At 45.9% G+C, this 18451-nt stretch overlaps 1 protein-coding gene across 1 annotated transcript in view; it reads left to right on the forward strand.

Moving 5' to 3' along the window:
* Positions 1-18451, forward strand: part of PIK3C2G (phosphatidylinositol-4-phosphate 3-kinase catalytic subunit type 2 gamma) — a 367788-nt gene that overhangs the window by 319131 nt on the left and 30206 nt on the right. The window contains exon 30 of the mRNA XM_090041603.1: positions 66-160. Coding sequence (XP_089897729.1) covers positions 66-160 — 95 coding nt within the window. The remainder of the gene's footprint in view (positions 1-65; positions 161-18451) is intronic.

Raw genomic sequence — 18451 nt, forward strand, 5'->3', positions numbered from 1 at the left:
CTTTAGCTAAGCATTTTATTAGTATTTTTTCCTAACCAAAAATCTATTCGTTTTATATCTTTCAGGTCCTAAATCTCCTGATCATAAACCTGGAGTACAGTTAGTTATTACCTATGAGGGGACCCGTCTGACAATATTATTGAAACACATGAGGAGCATCGTAAGTCCTCTTATCATAATTTAGCACTTGAGAGACTTTACATTTGCAGAGTGCTGTGCAAACATTCATCCACACAATGTCCCTTTTGAGATGAGCGCTTTCTACAAGGATATGACAATCCATTTCTGGCTGCATTTGGCAGATTTTGTCTTCCTTCAATCTCTTTCAGCCTGGATTTAAGCCTTGGTGTACAGCAGAAACTGTGTTAAGCAGCAATGATCCTTTGCTGGTAATATTCAATTCATGCTGGTGACATGCCCAAGATGATTGTTTAGGCTCTTTTGGCTATCTTTAATACTGATGACCATGAGGGCTGTGTTGATCCTTGATGAGCATGCGTGGCGTCAGATGCCTGTGATTCTGCCTATTTGAGTGATATGAGTTGGAGAAGCTATTCCTCTATCTACAGAGTACTCTTACATGAGATACTACAGGTGTGGTACCGCTCCTGTTCAGCATATTCATGGAATTGATCCAGTAAACAGTGAGCTGGCTTAGGTTGCAATATCGCTAGTATGATGCTCAGCTCAGCGTCTTTCTTTCTCTGTCATTCATTAGACCTGACCAGAAAATGATCTGCTTCCTTGGCATCTGGGTATAATCTGGGCAGACTGGCAAAGCTCCATCCAGACTCAACAGGTGATGCAGATTGCCTATAGAAAATCTCTTACGGGACCTTACCAGAGCTGTATATAGATTCATAGATGCTAGGGTCAGAAGGGACCTCAACAGATCATCAAGTCTGACCCCTCGCCTAGGCAGGAAAGAGTGCTGGGGTCAGATGACCCCAGCCAGATGCCTATCCAGCCTTCTCTTAAAGACCCCAAGGTAGGGGAGAGCACCACCGCCCATTCCAAATTTTGGCTACCCTTACCATGAAGAAGTTTTTCCTGATATCTAGCCTAAATCTTCTCTGTGTCAGTTTGTGACCATTGTTCCTTGTTACCCCAAGAGGCGCCCTGGTGAACAGAGCATCTCCGATCCGTTGCTATACCCTCCCACGAGAGGGTAGGCAACCACAAGATCACCTCTCAGCCTTCTCTTGTGGAGGGTGAAGAGGTCCAGGTCCCTCAGTCTCTCGTCATAGGGCTTGTCCTGTAAGCCCCTAACCATATGAGTGACCCTCCTCTGGACCCTCTTGAGTCTATGAATATCCTTCTTGAAGTACAGTGCCCAAAACTGGATGCAGTACTCCAACTGCGGTCAGACCAATGCCCCATAGAGAGGAAGTATCACCTCTTTGGATTTATTTGATAAAGTGCAGTTAGTTTTGCTGATGATTAGCTTATTCCATCCCATGTGTTTGTTATTTGATGCAGGTTTTTAAAGCCTAGGTAGACTTCTGAATTCCCAATTGCTCCTTCAATTTCACGTAATTGCAGTGGCTAGAAGACCCTTTTACTTTATGTACTGGGAGGTTGCAGCATTTCTTGGAGCTCACTGTATTCATTCATGCCTTTTCACCACCAGGTTGGAATACAATCAGTTGCTCTAAACAACTCAAAACATGAAAATCACTCCTAAGGGTCAGCTGGTATTAAATGAAGCTGATGGTTTAGCTAAATGAATGAGTCATATGAAGCTTACCTCTCTATGTTTTCTATAGGCTATGCTGGTTTATAATTTGCAATTCAAGTATATTTGTTTTGATCTATAAAATCCTATAAGAATTGCTTTCAGTTTCCATGCATAGTCCTGACAGTTCAGATCCGGGGGGGGGGGAGGGCTTTGGATGACAGATGAGCCCCCTGAGTGGTACAGCATGGTTTCCCATGTTGTTCAGATGGAACCCATATACTTTGCCTTCAAAATATAGTGAGTCCTATTTTTAGTTTTTCTTTGACTTTTTTGTGAGGCTGGTAAAATTCATTCATTAGTCAGAATGTTACTGTTACTGTGCAGGTTTCTTTAAAACTATGCCAGTTCTAAGATACTCCAGACATGTGTTTTATAAAATCTGTGGGTATGTAGGATGCTTGCTTGTACATGTCTGATGTGGAAGACTATAATGATGGTATAAGGGGGCTGGGGTGGCATGGGTGCTAAGGTGCATGGTTGACAGCCCAGAGGTCACCAGCTTGAGGCCATAGTACAAGCACTCCCAGTGCTGCCTGTCAGATTCTGACAAATCTGCAAATTTTGCTAAATACCTTGTCACAAGGACACGAAAGAGGAAAGGATAGTAGTATGTGACTTACATCTTTCAGAATGATGATATAGTGCATGTGTATGTAACTTTGTCTTGTGAATTCAGATAGATGCTGTGGAGGCTTACAGGGATATAGATCAGGTTATTGGAGGTACCTTAATTTTGGATTTCTGTATTTTCAAGTGTTTGCTGTACTGTGAAGTCCTGGTCTTTTGACCTTCACAGGATAGCAAGCTCAGGTATTCCCTAAGGATTTGATTTAATCCATAGTGGGCAGGTCTACATAAGATGCTACACTGCCATAGTGACAAGCTACAGCGACGTAGCTCATCACTACAGCAATGTAGCATCTAAAAATAATTATGCACCACTGGAACTGTGCACCTAAAGCAAGTAATAAATGACTGTGCAGTACCAAGTGTGCAGTCAGGGGCACATGTAGATGCACCCTGTAGAAATTACAAATAATGTCATTTGTCATTGTCAAGATTTTTGAAAGCAAGTCCCTTAAACTTCAACCCATTTTTGGCACCTGAATAAATGGGCTTCTGGAAGGGCAAAACACCCAATTCAGTGGGCACTGCTGGTTTTCCATCACTGCTGAAAAGCACGCCACTGGATTCAAGAGGATCCTTGAAGCAATTATTTTTGGAAAACTTTACATGTGATTTCTATTTTTTCAACAGAGACACATCTTGTCTCTCTACTTATTTAATAAAACTATTATATAGTAACTCCTTCAGAACATTGTTTTTGCTAGGCTACCTTTAGCAAAAGAAGAAAGAAGTTCTTTGTGCTATTAGTAATCATTTCACCATCCAGTTCTGTCTACTATTTTTCAGTAGAAAAGGGGATTTAAAAGTGTGCCAAGATCATATCTTATTCAAGACATGTTAAATCTATTTCAGGTATTTCAGGTATAGTCAATCTTTTTCATTGTCTTGCTTGCTAATTAGATTTTCATTGTCTTGCTTGCTTATTTCATAATTTATAGTAAATAGTTTTCTCTGGTTTCTTCCCATTAATTTATTATTCTGTTTGGAGCATATGATGCATTCCAACCCTAAAATAATTTTGCTGGGATAAACTTACCCTTGAGTTAACTTCATGGGACTTACTGGAATAACAACTTATGTCTTCTTCAGTGGGTTGAATTCATTAGTTATTATTTATACTGTAGCCACATATGTGTACGTGCGTGTGTGTGTGCACATGTGTGTGTAGAATAAAACAGGATAATCCAGACCCAAAGAGCTGATAATATAAGAAACAACAAGTTAAGAAAAACATATGGATGGTTTATAGACATAGCCATTTGTAAGCTTCATGGAAGAGGTACATTTTAAGGAGGGATTGCAGAGGGCAATTTGTAGAGTCTTTACAGATTTTTAGACAAAAGTCACTCACACTTGTCCCAATGGGTTAGCATTGGACAACAAACTCAGGTGAGACAGTTGTCCTGTAGTATAGAAAACTGTATTAGTTGTCAGAGTGCAAAAGGTGGTAACTGTGCCATTGCAATGTATAGTGCATTATTTGCCAACCCCCTTGTTATACCCAAAAAGAAAGGGAAATCAAGTAAAGTATTATATGCCAAACCACTAAAGATCCTAAAACTGCTGTAAAATGTCTCCCACTCTTCCCTAATGCAAGTAATTTAGCAATCACTTGTGAAGGAGGCTTTTCTAGTCCAGCCTGAAAACAGAATATTAACATATACTTGAAAGAACGTGGAATTGACTCATAGATATTAAGCCTAGAAGGAACTCTTAATGGAGTCTGAGTTCCTGCATAACCCAGGCCATAGTTTTTCACCCAATTGATGCATCTAGGACAGCAACTTTACTAGATACTTTGGGCAGCAGTCTAAAAACTAATTTGTGGAACTTGTCAGAAATGTTTGTTCACACTTCAGCTTAAAGCCTGTGGGCAAATAGTAAGGGGAAAAGAAAGTTATATTCAGCTATTATTGACTGAAATGTTAAAAATATTGTCAACTCTCATGATTTTGAGTTTTGTGATATATACTGCTTTTCTTGAAAGCCTAGTTCCAGGTGTCATGTGCATCCTCTGGACTCTGTTTTCATAAATTTTCAAAACAAGAAAGTTTTTACCCTTCAGGGTTGTATGGAAAAGCTTTAAATTGTGCCCTCTCTAGGTGCAAAAGTCAGAAGACCAATAAGAAGTCTGGAATTTTGGAGGGCTAGATCCTATTCCACTTATTAGGCACTTAAGTGTGATCCACTCCCTCCCTTATCAAGTCCCTAAACACCATTAAAGTGAGGTCCTGCATCATAATATTTCAATGTGTACGGTTAGCAATGGCATTGCTAGTGCCATTAGTGCAGAGATGCAGTGAAGTTGAAAGGCTAGAAGCAAAAAGGTAATTCTTGTCAAAGTGAAAGAAATTAGAGAAGGGGAGTGGACTAGAAAGAGAGGGAGATTTTGTCTAAGGCTTTGTCTAGACCACAGCCTTCTAATGTCAGGCAGTGGTGCCCTCCAATATTCGGTACTGTTCTGCATATGTCCCCCATGACTGTATGTATAGAACCTATAACAGTGCAGCACTGGGAGAGCTAATTAGTGCTACCACTCGGCAGTGCTAATTAGTAGGCTCTTGCTGCCACGTTAACATGGCTACATTACTTCTGATCAAGGGGAAACATGCATATGTTTGAGGGTGCCCTTGTCTCATGCAGTAAATGTGCAGTATAGACATGGGCTCAGAGTTACAGGGGACAACACTATGAGGAATAGGGATAAGACTTGCATCTTGCAGGAAGATTGCATTGATGCAGCTGACAGAAAGCTCGTGACAGGGAGAGAAGTAGAACCTGGGAGGAGGTTGGTCTGCTGTCTGAAAGGGCTTGTCAGGAATGTTTCATCTGAAAGACCATGAGAAGAAACTTGGCAACAGATAGAGGTGGAAGAGAAACGAGACTCAGGGGGCATTTGTACACACCACAGCATTTGATCCTCATTAATTTACCATGTCTTAAACGTTTTAACACTGGTTATTTTGGTGTGTCGCATTTGTGTTTGCACACCACGAGCTTTTGAATGACTTAAGTCCCGTGTGTAATTCCCCACAGATTTCATCAGGAGGAGCCAAATACCAGTCTACCCCCAGTAATTTCTTTCCTAATGAGTTACAGCTGGAGGCACCTGTTCATGGGTAAACCGGCTTCTCTCCACAGTCCCTGCTCCCTATCCCCTGCCGGGAGTATCACATTAAGTGTCCCCCCAAACACCCCACTCCATGCATCCCACCCCAAAACCCTGTCACTTGCCACCACCTAGGTTCAGGCCAGTCTCCCAGTAGGCCTTCCCATGGTGATCCCAATGAGAAGCTGTGTGAATCATCCCCTCCTGCTCTTTTCCCTTCCCCCCATGTTACAAAGTAATAAGAATTTATATATATGATTTTTCTTTTTTTACTGTATAACTGATATATCAGAAAAATAAGGGGTTGAGAGAAGTGGGTGGTACCACCCCAGGTGATTGGCAGTTGTGGCTGATGGTGATGGCATGGTGGACTAGTGTGTCAGTGTTTCATGTTCTGCTGCTGAAGCAGATGTGTGCCATGCACACTTACTGAAAATTAACATGGGTGTACTAATAGTATAGTACGGTGTGGGGGCGGGGGGTGGAGGGATGGTGGCAAATCCAAGAGCTGTTAGTTTTCTGGCATTTTAGGGCTACATTTCCCTGCATTTCCAAGCTACCAAGGCTTGGAATAATTTCCATGGGGACACATCAATAGGGCTGCTCTCCTTGTTCCCCCTCCCTGCCCATGTTCCACTGTGAATACCTGCCACCTTGTCTGTTTCTTTAGCATGGCATACAGCTTTTAGAGGGGTGTTGTGAAGTGTTGTTCAAATGGTGAGTTGCTGGTGGGCTTGAGGTGGAATATGCCCCACCCCCCTCCGGCCACACTCCTAAGCCAGACTCCTGCAGGCTGCTCATAGCAGTCACTCCCCATCCATACTCCTCCCACCACAAACCCCCAGCCACTGAGGTATAATTAACCCTTCCACAGGACATGATTCAGGCTGGCTAGGCACCAGTGTGTAATGAGCTGCCTCCTCCCCGCAAACCACTGCCATACTTGAAGCAAAAACCCTACCCCAGTTCACCTCCCATGCATGCCCTGCTTGTCCTCCACCCCTGCCCCATCCACTACCTTCCTCGGCTCATCCCTGCAGACAGACACAGATGTTTTAAATAGTAAAAGAATTTATTGTAATCAAAAGAACAGCCACTGCTGGTTGTTGTCAGCATCCCTATCCATAATATGTGCTGCCAGGCAATCCCGCACAAGGGCCACCTGACCAGCTTCTCCTTGTGGATATGTCCTCAGTCCCTGCGCTGCTCCCCAGCCATGTCTCTGTCTGGCTGATGCCTGTCACTTCTTCAGCCCATGACTCCCTAGAAACCTCTCTGCAGGTGTCACACATGTTGTGGAGCATGCAGGCTGCCACTACAAAGGCCATGATATTTTCTGGCTCCAGCTTGTGCCGGCTGTTAAGCGCCCTCCATCATCCTTACAGTCGGCCAAAGGCACATCGAATGGCCCTCTTGCATCTGCTCAGATGCAAGTTGAAAACCAGCTTCTGAGGATCCGTAATGTTCCCTCCATAAGGCTTCATGAGCCAGGGCTTTAGGGGATAGGCAGCTATTATAAACTGGGGAACGGCAACACCACGGATCACTGTCTTGTGGACTCCGGGTGCATAGTGTCCTTTCTCCACAAGGCCAGGGAGCAGAGATTTTCTGAACATGCATGTCATACGTGCTGCCGGCCCACCCAGTAAAAATGTTTGTGAACCAGCCCCAGTGGTCCACCACAGCTTGCAGGATCATGGAGGCAAATCATTCCTGTTTGTGAAACACCTCCCCCTCCTTGAAGGGAACTACATTGGGATGTGAGCGCTGTCTAAAGCCCCCACACAGTTAGGGAACCTGATGGCATTGAAATCACCTATGACTTCCTGAGGATTCCCAAAGGCAAATAAAGTTGTTTGCTGTGATGTCCTCCAGCAGCTGGCATACTTCCTGAGTCACAGCACCCCAGCTGTGCAGGGAGCCATGCTGAACTTGTTCACAATATAGTGGAAGCTGGATGGGGTGGACAGTTTCATGATGGCTATGGCCACCCTCTTGTCCGGTGGGATGAACCAATGCATGTTAGTGTCCTGCCTCTCAATTTGTGGTGCCAGCATCAAGAAAATATGATAAAGTGTCTTCCTGGTCATTTGTGTGGAAGAATGCCATCTCTGTCTTGCCCCAAACTCTATCAGGTGGATGACCAATCTGACAATTTGGTCACTGCAGAGGTCAGCCACCCCTGGTCTCATCAGCTTCAGGTAACCCTGAACTGGATACATTCCTGAGGGAGGGGGAAACCTGTTCCCTTTGCTTACATGACTGGCCTCACACACCTGGGTGGAGGCTTAAACTCCCTGTTGTTCTAAGCAAAGTCTGGGAGGGGGCTAGAGACCCTGCCAGTCTACCCAGCAACCAGTGATGCATTTCAAATTTGTTGACTGGCAGCCAACAGTTGCTGGCCTTCATTGGATTGGGTAAATGAGGTCCGAAGGTCTATATAAGTTAAAGACTGCCCAGGAGGCGGGCAACAGCCATGATGAAAACTCTCAGAGAAGCTGGACTATCTGAAACTCTCTTTCTTAAAACTCATGTTCAATGAACTGCTTGTCTCCAGAGGGAATCTCCACCTGCCTCTGGATGATACTTCTGGGTAAGCTACTTGAGATCTAACTCTATATATAGCTTGCAGTAACTCAGATGCATGATCAAAGGCTACCATGCCACTGTTTGCTCTAAGGTATTTCTCTGATACTGCTCTACCCTGTACGCTATTCCAAACCTACTCCTTGTAACCAATAAAGTCTTCCTCTGTACCTAGCATGGGAGACTTATTGGGAGAAGGTCTAGATTATTGGTTTGGCTAACCAAGGGAGATCACTATTTGTGCTTCAGACTGAGGGAAGCACCCCAAGTTCTTGCAGTGGGTCGAGTACCCGTCAAGGACTACTAGGCCTGTGTTTCCCAGGGGGCACAGGGCCAAGATCAATCCAGACCCCCAGGCTTGCGGGTGTGCTCCAGGAAGGGGTTCAGTTGGACGTGAAGTGCCCCCCGGGAGGCACTCAGAGCCTGGAAGGTGGTCAGATGCAATGATATGGGTGGCTGAATGCAGGATCACCCCCTACTGGCCCACGACAATTCAGAACATCTCCAGTCACTGCTGATCATTCCAGGTACACAGCGCAATTCACTCCCACCAGTCTGAGCTGCTCTCGCAGGCCCAAACCATGTGGTCGCTGCTCCTGAGCTTTCTCCACAGAGCCCAGTCAGCTTCCATTTCTTTGCATGGTTGTCCCACTCCTTGAAATATATCCATTTTCTTTTTCATGAGGTGCCTGTATGTGCAGCCCTGTCCTTATCGAAAGCTTGGAGAAACACTAAAAATGCATATGCTATCATCATTATCCAGTCCTGCATGTCTTATTTTAATTTTAAGGCCAGCAGTAGTTCAGTTAGCAGTGCTGTCACCTCCTCCACCTCCTCCTGCTCACCCATATCCTCCAGACTCTTCATGTCAGAGTATTCATTGCTTTGTTCTCCATTCTCCACTTCCTATTCCTCCTGCATTTTGTCCTGAATCTCCATTTGGTCCTTGTCCATCATCAGCCGCTTCTCAGATCTCAGCCATTTCTAATATCGCCGCCACCCCTGGCACCAAACGGGGCAGAGGGGCTTGTGGTCTGGAGCTCTGTCTAGCTCAGGGATGGGCAATTATTTTTGGGTGGAGGGCTGCTTAACAAGGCTTGATGAGCTATTGAGGGCCACATGGTTAGCTCTGCCTCTTGATGGTTGCCCCACCCCCTGGTTGCCATCTTGGGACCAAAAGTCCCACCCTTAACTCCTGACCTTTGCCACCAGAAGTCCCTCCCCCTGGCTCCTAGAAATACTCCTTTTTGCAGAGGGAGTTATCAACTTAGAACCGGAAAAAAAACAAATTATACACTAAAAGTCAAACACCTACTATAACGTATTTTAATTTTATTACAAAAAAAAATTCGTCATGATTTGTGTTTGTCTACTGTATATAGAGGTGATTACATAATAACTCAAAAATGAATTTTTAGTCTTTTATATTGTGTATGGGTGTGGGTGGAGGTGTGTGGGGGGACTTGGGGGTGAGAGGCTGTTGGGGGACTTTGTGAGGGGGTGTGGCTGTGGGGGGCATAAGGTATGTGTTGGGGGGTTGTGTGGCATTTGTGGGATGTGGGCATGTAGCTCTGGAACACACTTCTCTTCTGCAGACAGCTCAGGCAACATTGTGTGTGTGTGTGTGTGTGAGTGGTATAAGGAACAGTGGAAGGGGTGTGAGGACCTCCCCCCACCCGACACACTTCCCCCATGGCACAGCAGCAGGTGGGGGTGCTGGTGCCTGGCTCTAACCAGCACTGCATATTGCAGTGAGAAGCTCAGCTCCTGCCCGACCATCTGTAGCACCAACGCTCCCTGCACTCTCCAGGGCATGGGAGGAGGGAAGCCTCAGGCACTGGAGACGGCTGCCTTCCCAACCCCAGCCAGCTCCCATGCCTGGGGCTTCCCTGCCATGTTGCTTATGTGCAGAGAGTGCCGGCGATACAGACAGCCCAGCAGGTGCTACGCTCCTCGCCACAATGTGCAGCTCTGGCCAGAGCTAGGAACCAGTGCCCCCCCCCCCACTGCTGCCCCCGTTGCCTGGCAGGGCTGTGTGCCATGGGGGTGAGGGGTCCTCACAACCCCCCACCCTCCCTCACACCCACACCATGCCCAGCCCAGCTCTGCCCCTACCCCGCCAATTCCATGCCTGCTGCCCACAAGGGAGCAGGACACCAGGAAAGCCTGCAGCAGCAACCCCTCCTGGAACTGGTGGGGCAGGTCCCTTCTGCCCACAAGGGAACAAGACATAATAGTGTATGTTGGGAGTGAATGTAGGTGCCTTGCTCCCACCTTTGTGGGAGGAGTCAGTCTGATTGCTGCTGTTGTATTCACTCTGCATATCCATGTACAGAGATAGGAGCCAGCTGCATCAAACCATTTCTGAAGCATCCTCTGGGCACCCAAATTCAACACTGACTTAGAGGAGAGAGTGAGTGCTGCCTACTACCTGGCACTACTTCCTGTCCTGCCCTGGTTTTCTCCTAAACAATGGTGCAAAAAGCAATGAAACTTTTGAAGGCTTGCTGCTGAGCAGTTTAAGGCCTGCCCATCACTGCTCATGAACAGGGTAGGCTCCCGTGGGAGAGAGAACTGATACCAAAGAGCATTGCCAAGTGATCCCTGGGTCTTGTGCCAATATATGTAAGATGTTATTATAGTTCAGGGAGGCGTGTATGTGTGATGAATTCAGAATCACTTTGCCTGGGAGAGAAAATGTGCTTAAAGGAAACCAAACTTTTAAAATGTTTCTCCTCAAACAGCTGCAATCTTTCCTCTTTAAATGTTCTTCTGAAGGTTTTGTGAAGCATGAAGGTTTTAGTGTTTAATGATGCTGTAAATTTGGTGCATGGGATGATAGAGATGCAGTCAACTCAGGCTCAGGGAGATGTCCATCCTCTGTGCAGCCCTGCCCTGCACTGTCTATATGTGACTGCAGAAAAAGAATGTGGCGTCTTGTGAATGACCTACGGTGGGGAGGAGGTTTGAATTATAACCTTCCTAGACCATTCAGATGTTTCCATATGCAGGGTAGTAAAGAAGTTCCAGCTGAGTGCAGGAACTCGTATTGACTCTCATGGGTTTTTGACAAAGCCTGGACTGGAATGTAGGATAAGAGTTCCTTCTTGTCCATCCCACAGCAGTGAGTTAGAGCTTTTGTCCTCCTTGTCATTTTGATGCTCTCATGCTTTATTAATACTACTGTGCAGTTCAAAAAACTAATACAGTACCTGCTGCTGCGTACTATGACACCACTCTTGCAATCAGCTCTGCCTGCAGGATTAAGGGCATAAAGGTGGACAACAAGAAGATGGGATGCACTGTAGAAACCAGAAGAGAGGATGACTTAATGATGTGATACATTTTGTTTGATTAATTTTTATTTTTCTAGTCCTGTTCTGAATGATCACCTTACCTCTTATAGATCTCATGGAGAAGAAGTTGTCAGTCATAGATGACCCTTGACTGCTCACACAGTGACAGTGACAGTCTCTCCATGGCCTCCCTTTCAAGTGATGTGCCAGCATTAACTCTTGGCTCAGAGTGAAATCTGCCCCATTTTTCAATAGACCCCAGTCTACTGTTCTCCAGTTTGCCAACTATGTTTCCTTGTGGGGATTAACTTGATCTGGTTCCTGTTACAGATTTCCATTCAGGAGTTGTGAGGAGGAGATGAACACAGTGATACCAAGCAGTTTCTTAAAAGCAAAGTATTATCTGTTTATCAGGGGTACATTGGATGGTGTAGGAAATAAATCTGAGAGAAAAGTCTTTCCATAAAGATAAGCGTTAGTGACAGAATGAGACCAGCAGTTTGGATGAAGAGAGGGTGGTAATTCTTCCAGATGTGCATCTCTCTAGACTGCCAAAGAAACACAGTATAAGAAGCCAAAAGCCATGAAAATAATATTCCTGAACTAATGTGAACTCATAAAAACACTGGCCTGCTTTCTTCTTTTTTTAAAGCTGTGGTTTAGAGAATGCGTCTCTTTAAAAAAACTAAATGCAAATTAGCCTGGATAGAAACATTTTCCTTTGGACAGCAAATTGCCCACAGGGCTCAAATTGAAAGATAATATTCACCAGAAATGGTTCAACTTGAGGAGAGGAGGTGTATATCATTTTGCCATGAGGCTTAATGTTTGTTCCCAATGTATTAACAGTAAATGGTGCCAGACAAGTATATTAACCAATTAATTGCACCATTATTTATTAAATCATTTATTATACAAACATTTTGAGTAATATTGGCCCAACTCTCTAATTCAAATGCTAATTGTTAAATAAATTAGTCACTGAATAGCTGTAACATTTGCTAAATGGAGTATACAATGAATTCTGTTTAGTATTGTTAGTCTCTGGAAGACAGGGAAAAATGGCACAGATGAAATTTGTACTTGGTACTAAATGGGAAAAAATAGTAATGAAAATTTAACAGGAACACCTAGCGATCTAAAGAGATTATATAGAAAACTAACAAAATCAAATCCTTTTTAGATGATGCAAGTTCTTTCATCAAGAAAATACTGATCTATGACACACATACTTAATAGGACTTAATAGCAGTCAGAGAAGCCAATGCCTGTTGGTAGGGCCTGGGCTAGCTTGAATTTACAGTATGACATAGCAGTTAGAAAGGCCAACTCTATCGCACTGTGGAGCAGCAAAGCAATATTTCCTCTCTGTATGACTCTCATATTGGAATGCTGCCCTAAAAGCTGAGGACTACATTGCCAGAAAGATTCTGAAAAACTGTGATTAGTAGAGCTTTTGGAATATTTTGATTCTTGAAGAGTGATTTACTGCAATTAAAATTAGTGTGCTTCCAAAGTGGCAAAAGTTTATTATACAAATGCTTTAAGACAACAAACAGTAAGTTTCAATGGGAATCATGGACTTTAAGCAAAGGAATATCATGGTATAGTAAAATGTAATTAATGGAAACTTTGATCCTCCTTTAATGAAATGCTTTCTCACAGCAAGACACATGATGAGGCTGTGGAATAGTCTCTCTGAAAGGAAATGGAAAGAATTCTAGTTTGGGGTGGTTAAAAGTAGTGTAGTCAAGGTATACACTTGACTGACTAATTAAAATGAAAAAAGGAGTTAAAGACCTAAATAATGCTGCTGTTTCTGCTGTTGCTGCTGCTTTGCTTCTGGATTTTATATTCTGTTTCCATCTGTGCCTTGAAAATATCTATGTGACTGCAGGAGGGAAATAAAAGAGCAGCATGTGTAAGTGCTTTCTGTTCTCAAAGATTAATGTTGTTCAGTCCCTCTGATGGTCAGTGAGTTTGTCTACATAAGATGCTGACTGCACAGTAATCTACTGCACAGTTAAGTGTCACCATCTACACGTGCACTGCATTTACTGTGCAGTATATTAGTCTACTGCAGACTTGCGTACTACCTGGAAATACAGATAGATTAACCCCACAATAACTACTGCACAGTAGCTCATGTGTAGACTTCTGACCGGGAGCAAATAGCAGGGGGCAGAAAAAACCCGGATCTGCAGCCAGGGGGAACTAGTGCCTGGGGCCCGCACCTGTGCTGACTCCAGCAGTATAAAAAGCTGCCCTCTCAAGTAGCTCAGGGCTACTCAATCTCAGGAGTTTCTGGGGCCCAGTCAATTGGTACCCGGGGGCGCTACCCGTTTTGCCAGCTGGACTGCTGAAGCAGCCCGGAGAGTTCCCTGCACACTTCACCAACTGCAGCAGTCTGGCAGTGGGGACTGCTGCCTGGCTGTGACCTGCTACACACCTGCCAGACCCAGATGGGGGCTGCACAGCCAGCAGCCAGTGGGCTGTGGCTGCAGAGTTGGCCTTTGTGCAGCATTACTGCCATGTGTGCCTCTGTGTGGCCATCAGGGCAGCTATTGCCTGGAAGATGTTCCAGGTGTGGTGGCCTGCTTTGAATGGGCAAAGCATGTCCTCCTGGCCCCAATTGGCCAGGAGGTCAGCCACAGTCAGTTGGGTCTAAGGTGCCAGCTCTGAGCAGGCAGGGTCCCGCCACTGGCCTCCCCAGCAGGAATTCTGGTGTTCCCTATTGGAAAATTGAAAAATCCTTGATAAAAAACCCAAGTCACTCTGTAAAATACCCCAAAATCCATGTTTCTCCATAATTAAAACAAAAAGCCACTACAGAGAGAGAGAGAGAGAGAGGCAACAAACATTTGGGCAATGTTTTATTGATTTATCTATAGTGGTAAAGCAATTTGGAAGACTACCAGTCTCTATAATAATTCTAAATACATGTTTCATGAATACATAAATATATGTTTTGCTGGCTCCCACAGGGGCCACAGCCCTCCAACAAGGGCCACAGCCCCCCCCCCACAGGGACCAAATGGCCCCCACAGGGGCTACCACCCTCCAATTGTTCCCCCCTGAATTCTTGCCCCACCTGGTCCCATCCCCCACCAGCTCCTGCAGTGCCCCCAATGGCTGTCCCACCCAGCCCCGCCACACCCCCCACTCTCCCAGATCCCCCAATGGCTTCCCACCCAGCTCCATCCCCCACTTGCACCCCCAGTCCCCCAATAGCTGCCCCCCAACCCCAGCCTCTGGCACCTTAAAAGTAAAAAAAGCCTCTACTTACACTAGGAGCAGGGGGTTGGGGGCTCTGGGGACTCCTGGCAGAGCCCCCCTCCATCGCAGCACAGGACAATGTGGGGAAGCAGGGCCCAGGCTGAGGCTGCTGGGGCTGATGGCCCACCCCACACTATGCGGGGCGGGGGGGCGCCCAGTGACCCCAATGGCAACTGGAACTACCAGTAAGTACCAGGGTTTTTTGTTGTTGTTTTTTTATTTCCCAGGATGCTGGGGTGAGGGGGGTAGGGATTGGAGGGGCTCAGGGGGCTGGGGGAGGATGGGTCTGGGAAGGGCAGGGATCACAGGGGCTCAGGGGGCAGGCTGGGGATGGGACCAGGTAGAACAGCCATCAGGAGGCTGGGAGAGCAGGCACGGCCAGTGAGGGTTCCCTCCATGGTCCCCTCCCTCCTCCTCCAGCCCTCCCTGACCCCTTATTTACCATACTGGAGCCTGGGTCCAGCTCCCTGCTGGCACGCTGCCTGCCCTGCACAGGCAAGCAGTGTACTTCAGCACCAGGGTGAGGGCTAATCATAGTGATGCTCTGGCAGCCAGAGCATCTCTGTGGAGGACCCAGCCTCCGGTTGCCTCAGGGCACAATTCAAGATCATGTTTTTTTTTCTGTGGGATATCCCCTGGGGTCTGATTTTGCCCCGGCACTGCAGCACAGGGAGCATTTTCTCATTCCTGCACATGCCTGCACGTGTCAAGGAGTTTGAGATGTGGCAAGAGATGCATGTGGGCACGTCAGGACGTGCCTGATGGGAGCATGTGTAGACACCCTGCTGGGGAAAGCTAACTGTGCAGTATTTTACTGCACAGTAATCTTTCTGGATATTAAATGCACATGTAGACATGCCCAGTGACAACATAAATGTTTTGTGAGCTTAGAAGAAATCTGTGACAGCATTGTTTTCTTTGGTATATTTTTCCTTCCATTATGTTTCTTTCAAGGAAGAAGAAACAATAAGATGATGTCTCTCCCTTTCTCTGTATGTGTGCATGTGTACATATTCATAGATTCATAGATGTTAGGGTCAGAAGGGACCTCAGTAGGTCATCAAGTCCAACCCCCTGCCTTGGGCAGGAAAGAATACTGGAGTTCGATGACCCCAGCTTGGTGTTTGTCCAGTCTTCTCTTGAAGACCCCCAGAGTAGGGGAGAGCACCACCTCCCTTGGAAGCTCTTTCCAGATTCTGGCAACCATTACTGTGAAGTTCTTTCTAATGTCCAACCTAAATCTGCTCTCCATCAATTTGTGGCTATAGGCTGTGTATAGATGAAATGAGAGGTGTGTGTGCATGACAGTTTAAAGTGGGCTAAATGCTTTTGCACCTCTTTAATGGTGTCAGTGTTTGCATGCCCTGGCAGCATATTGCGCATTAATTTCAGCCACTGTAGGAAATTTGGTGACATAATGCACCTTAAATGAGTTGGGGCACACTCCTTCAAGGAGTTTTAGTTTGCTGCCCCAACAGCTGCGGAGTGAAGTACCAGGCTCCATACAGCTCCACGGCTCTTCAGGAAGCCCTGCAAGCAGCCTGACAGCAGCCTGGGAAAACAGCTCCACCCAAGAAAAGTGGTGAGCCTGATCTTTCTTCTTCCCCCCACCGCAAACAAGTTCCTCCTGCTTGTTCCCCCTGCTCCTAGCATTAGTATAGAGACATTTAACACCCCCCCATGGGTGCCCTTGGTACCTCCATGTCCTGATGTCTACCAGACCCCTTAGTGCTTACCTTAATGCTTACCTCAACTGATCCAGTCCATTGCTTGTGACTCGCTGATCCTAGGTTCTCGTTATCCTCTGCTTCCCTGTCCCTCAACAAACCTAGTTTAAAGCCCTTTGAAAGACATCAGCCAACCTATAAGAGAACATACTCTTAACTTTTGAAGAGAGATGAAGACCATCTCATCCCAGGATGCCTCTCTCTTGAAAGTGTGGATTGTGATTGTAGAAACCAAAACCGTCATGATAGCACCAACTCCAGAGCTGCAAGTTGACTTCCCCGGTGCAGGTGTCCTGGTGCTGATGGTGACTGCTGACCGGAAGGATAGATGAGAAGACCGTCTGTGCCCCCGAGTTCCTAAGCCTGGCCCCCAGACCCCTGTAGTCACTCATGATGTGGTCCAGACTATTAGATGCATCATTCCTGCCCACATGGACGAGGACCGTGAGATAGTAATCAGAAGGCCAAATGAGTTTGGGAATTCTCACAGTGATGTCCCAAATCCTGGCTCTGGGTAGACAGCAAACCACCCATGCTGTGGGATCTGGTCAACAGATAGGCCCCCACATGCCTCTCAGGAGGGAGTCACCCACCACAAAGACCCGGCATCTTTTCCTCCAGCTGCTCAGTTGTCACTCAGCCTGCCTGGTTTTTGTTGCAGATGTGGCTTCCTCTTCTGCATCATCCTCCAGTGTTGTTAGGGCTTCATATCTTTCCCCAGTTGCACTGGGGAAGCAGTCACAGCTACACACTGTCTAGCATATTGTACATGATGTGCCCTGCTTAGACAAAACCTTGATAGACTTCATGCACTGTTGCAGCTGTAGAAACTAGATGCTGAACAAGCTCATGACACAATAGTAATTTGGGGGAAAAGGAGGCTCCCTTCTTCCTGAACTTCTGAGTAATTACAAATAAAAAATGTCCAGAGCACTGTCTAACAAACCCCAAAATCTTCATTGGGATCCTGCTTCCCACACCAAGTTCAAAAGTTAGGTCCTTTCCTCCTCAGAAAGCCAAAGGTTCCCACCACACAGCTATGAGCAAATTGTGTTGAAGAACAAGACTGAACCATATTGTGCTTCACTGAGGTGAAAAAGCAGTGTTTAATGGACCTGAAAGCTGGCAGCTGTGCAGCACAGGAATCAGGCATGAGCCCAAATAACAGAAGCTAGAAGCTCCATTCTCCCGTTTTGTCCTGCCAAAAATCCTCTTACAAGAATGCTTACATCCCACTCAGTTCAACTGTAAATATAATGCATTCTTGCTCCTGTTCCCTTTCTTCCACAATAAGTCATATGCAATCCTATAAGGATTTTGCAAAGTAGAGTGCACAGCCCCTCTGGGTTCACTATATAGACCAGCAGCACCTATTGTGGGGCATTTGTCATTAAAGTTGCCTCAGTGACTAATTAGAAAGTATCTAAAATTATCAACTTATTTACTTTAATGACAAATGGATAACAAGTAATAAATGAAAACTACAAAGAAAATATCAAAAATCACAATGTATATGTTGTATTTTTTCCTCTGTGGAGGATTCACCATAAGCTTGTACTCTCAGTCTTTGAGAGCTTCTAGAATTCCAAGTCCATGAAAATGCACTGGAAAAGCAGCTGCTCCTGGACATCTCCACTCTTGTTTCAGGTATTAGTGCTCTGTAAACAACAGAGTGAACAGGTAAGCTTCCTCCCATGGTCATTCCCTGGTAGAAAGCTGCTTGCCTTCACAGAAGCTTCCTAGAACTCAGTAAACCATGGACTTCTGTATATTACCCAAGTCATGGCAAGCAGAAGCTGGTTGTGACCTGCAGAGTTAATTTGGGGGCTTTTTCGCAGCAAAACTGCCCCTCTCTGCTGATTGGCCAAGGGACCCTAGTGGCCCCACCCCTCCCCACTGATTGGTGGAGAGGGGAAGGGTCACACAACAAGTAGCCCTCTCAGCCAATCAGTGGAGGAGGGGGGTCTGACATCTTAGCTGCTCCCCTTCACACCTGCGGCTCTCCCCCTCCAGTGGGCTGCATGGTTGGGTAACAGTAGCCATGAGAACTACTGGCTTCCCTTAAGGATCCAGCATTTTATTTTTAGAAAGT

The sequence above is a fragment of the Crocodylus siamensis genome, chromosome 4, assembly GCF_052110815.1.
Source record: "Crocodylus siamensis isolate JL-2025a chromosome 4, ASM5211081v1, whole genome shotgun sequence".
In the NCBI taxonomy this organism is placed as follows: domain Eukaryota; kingdom Metazoa; phylum Chordata; order Crocodylia; family Crocodylidae; genus Crocodylus; species Crocodylus siamensis.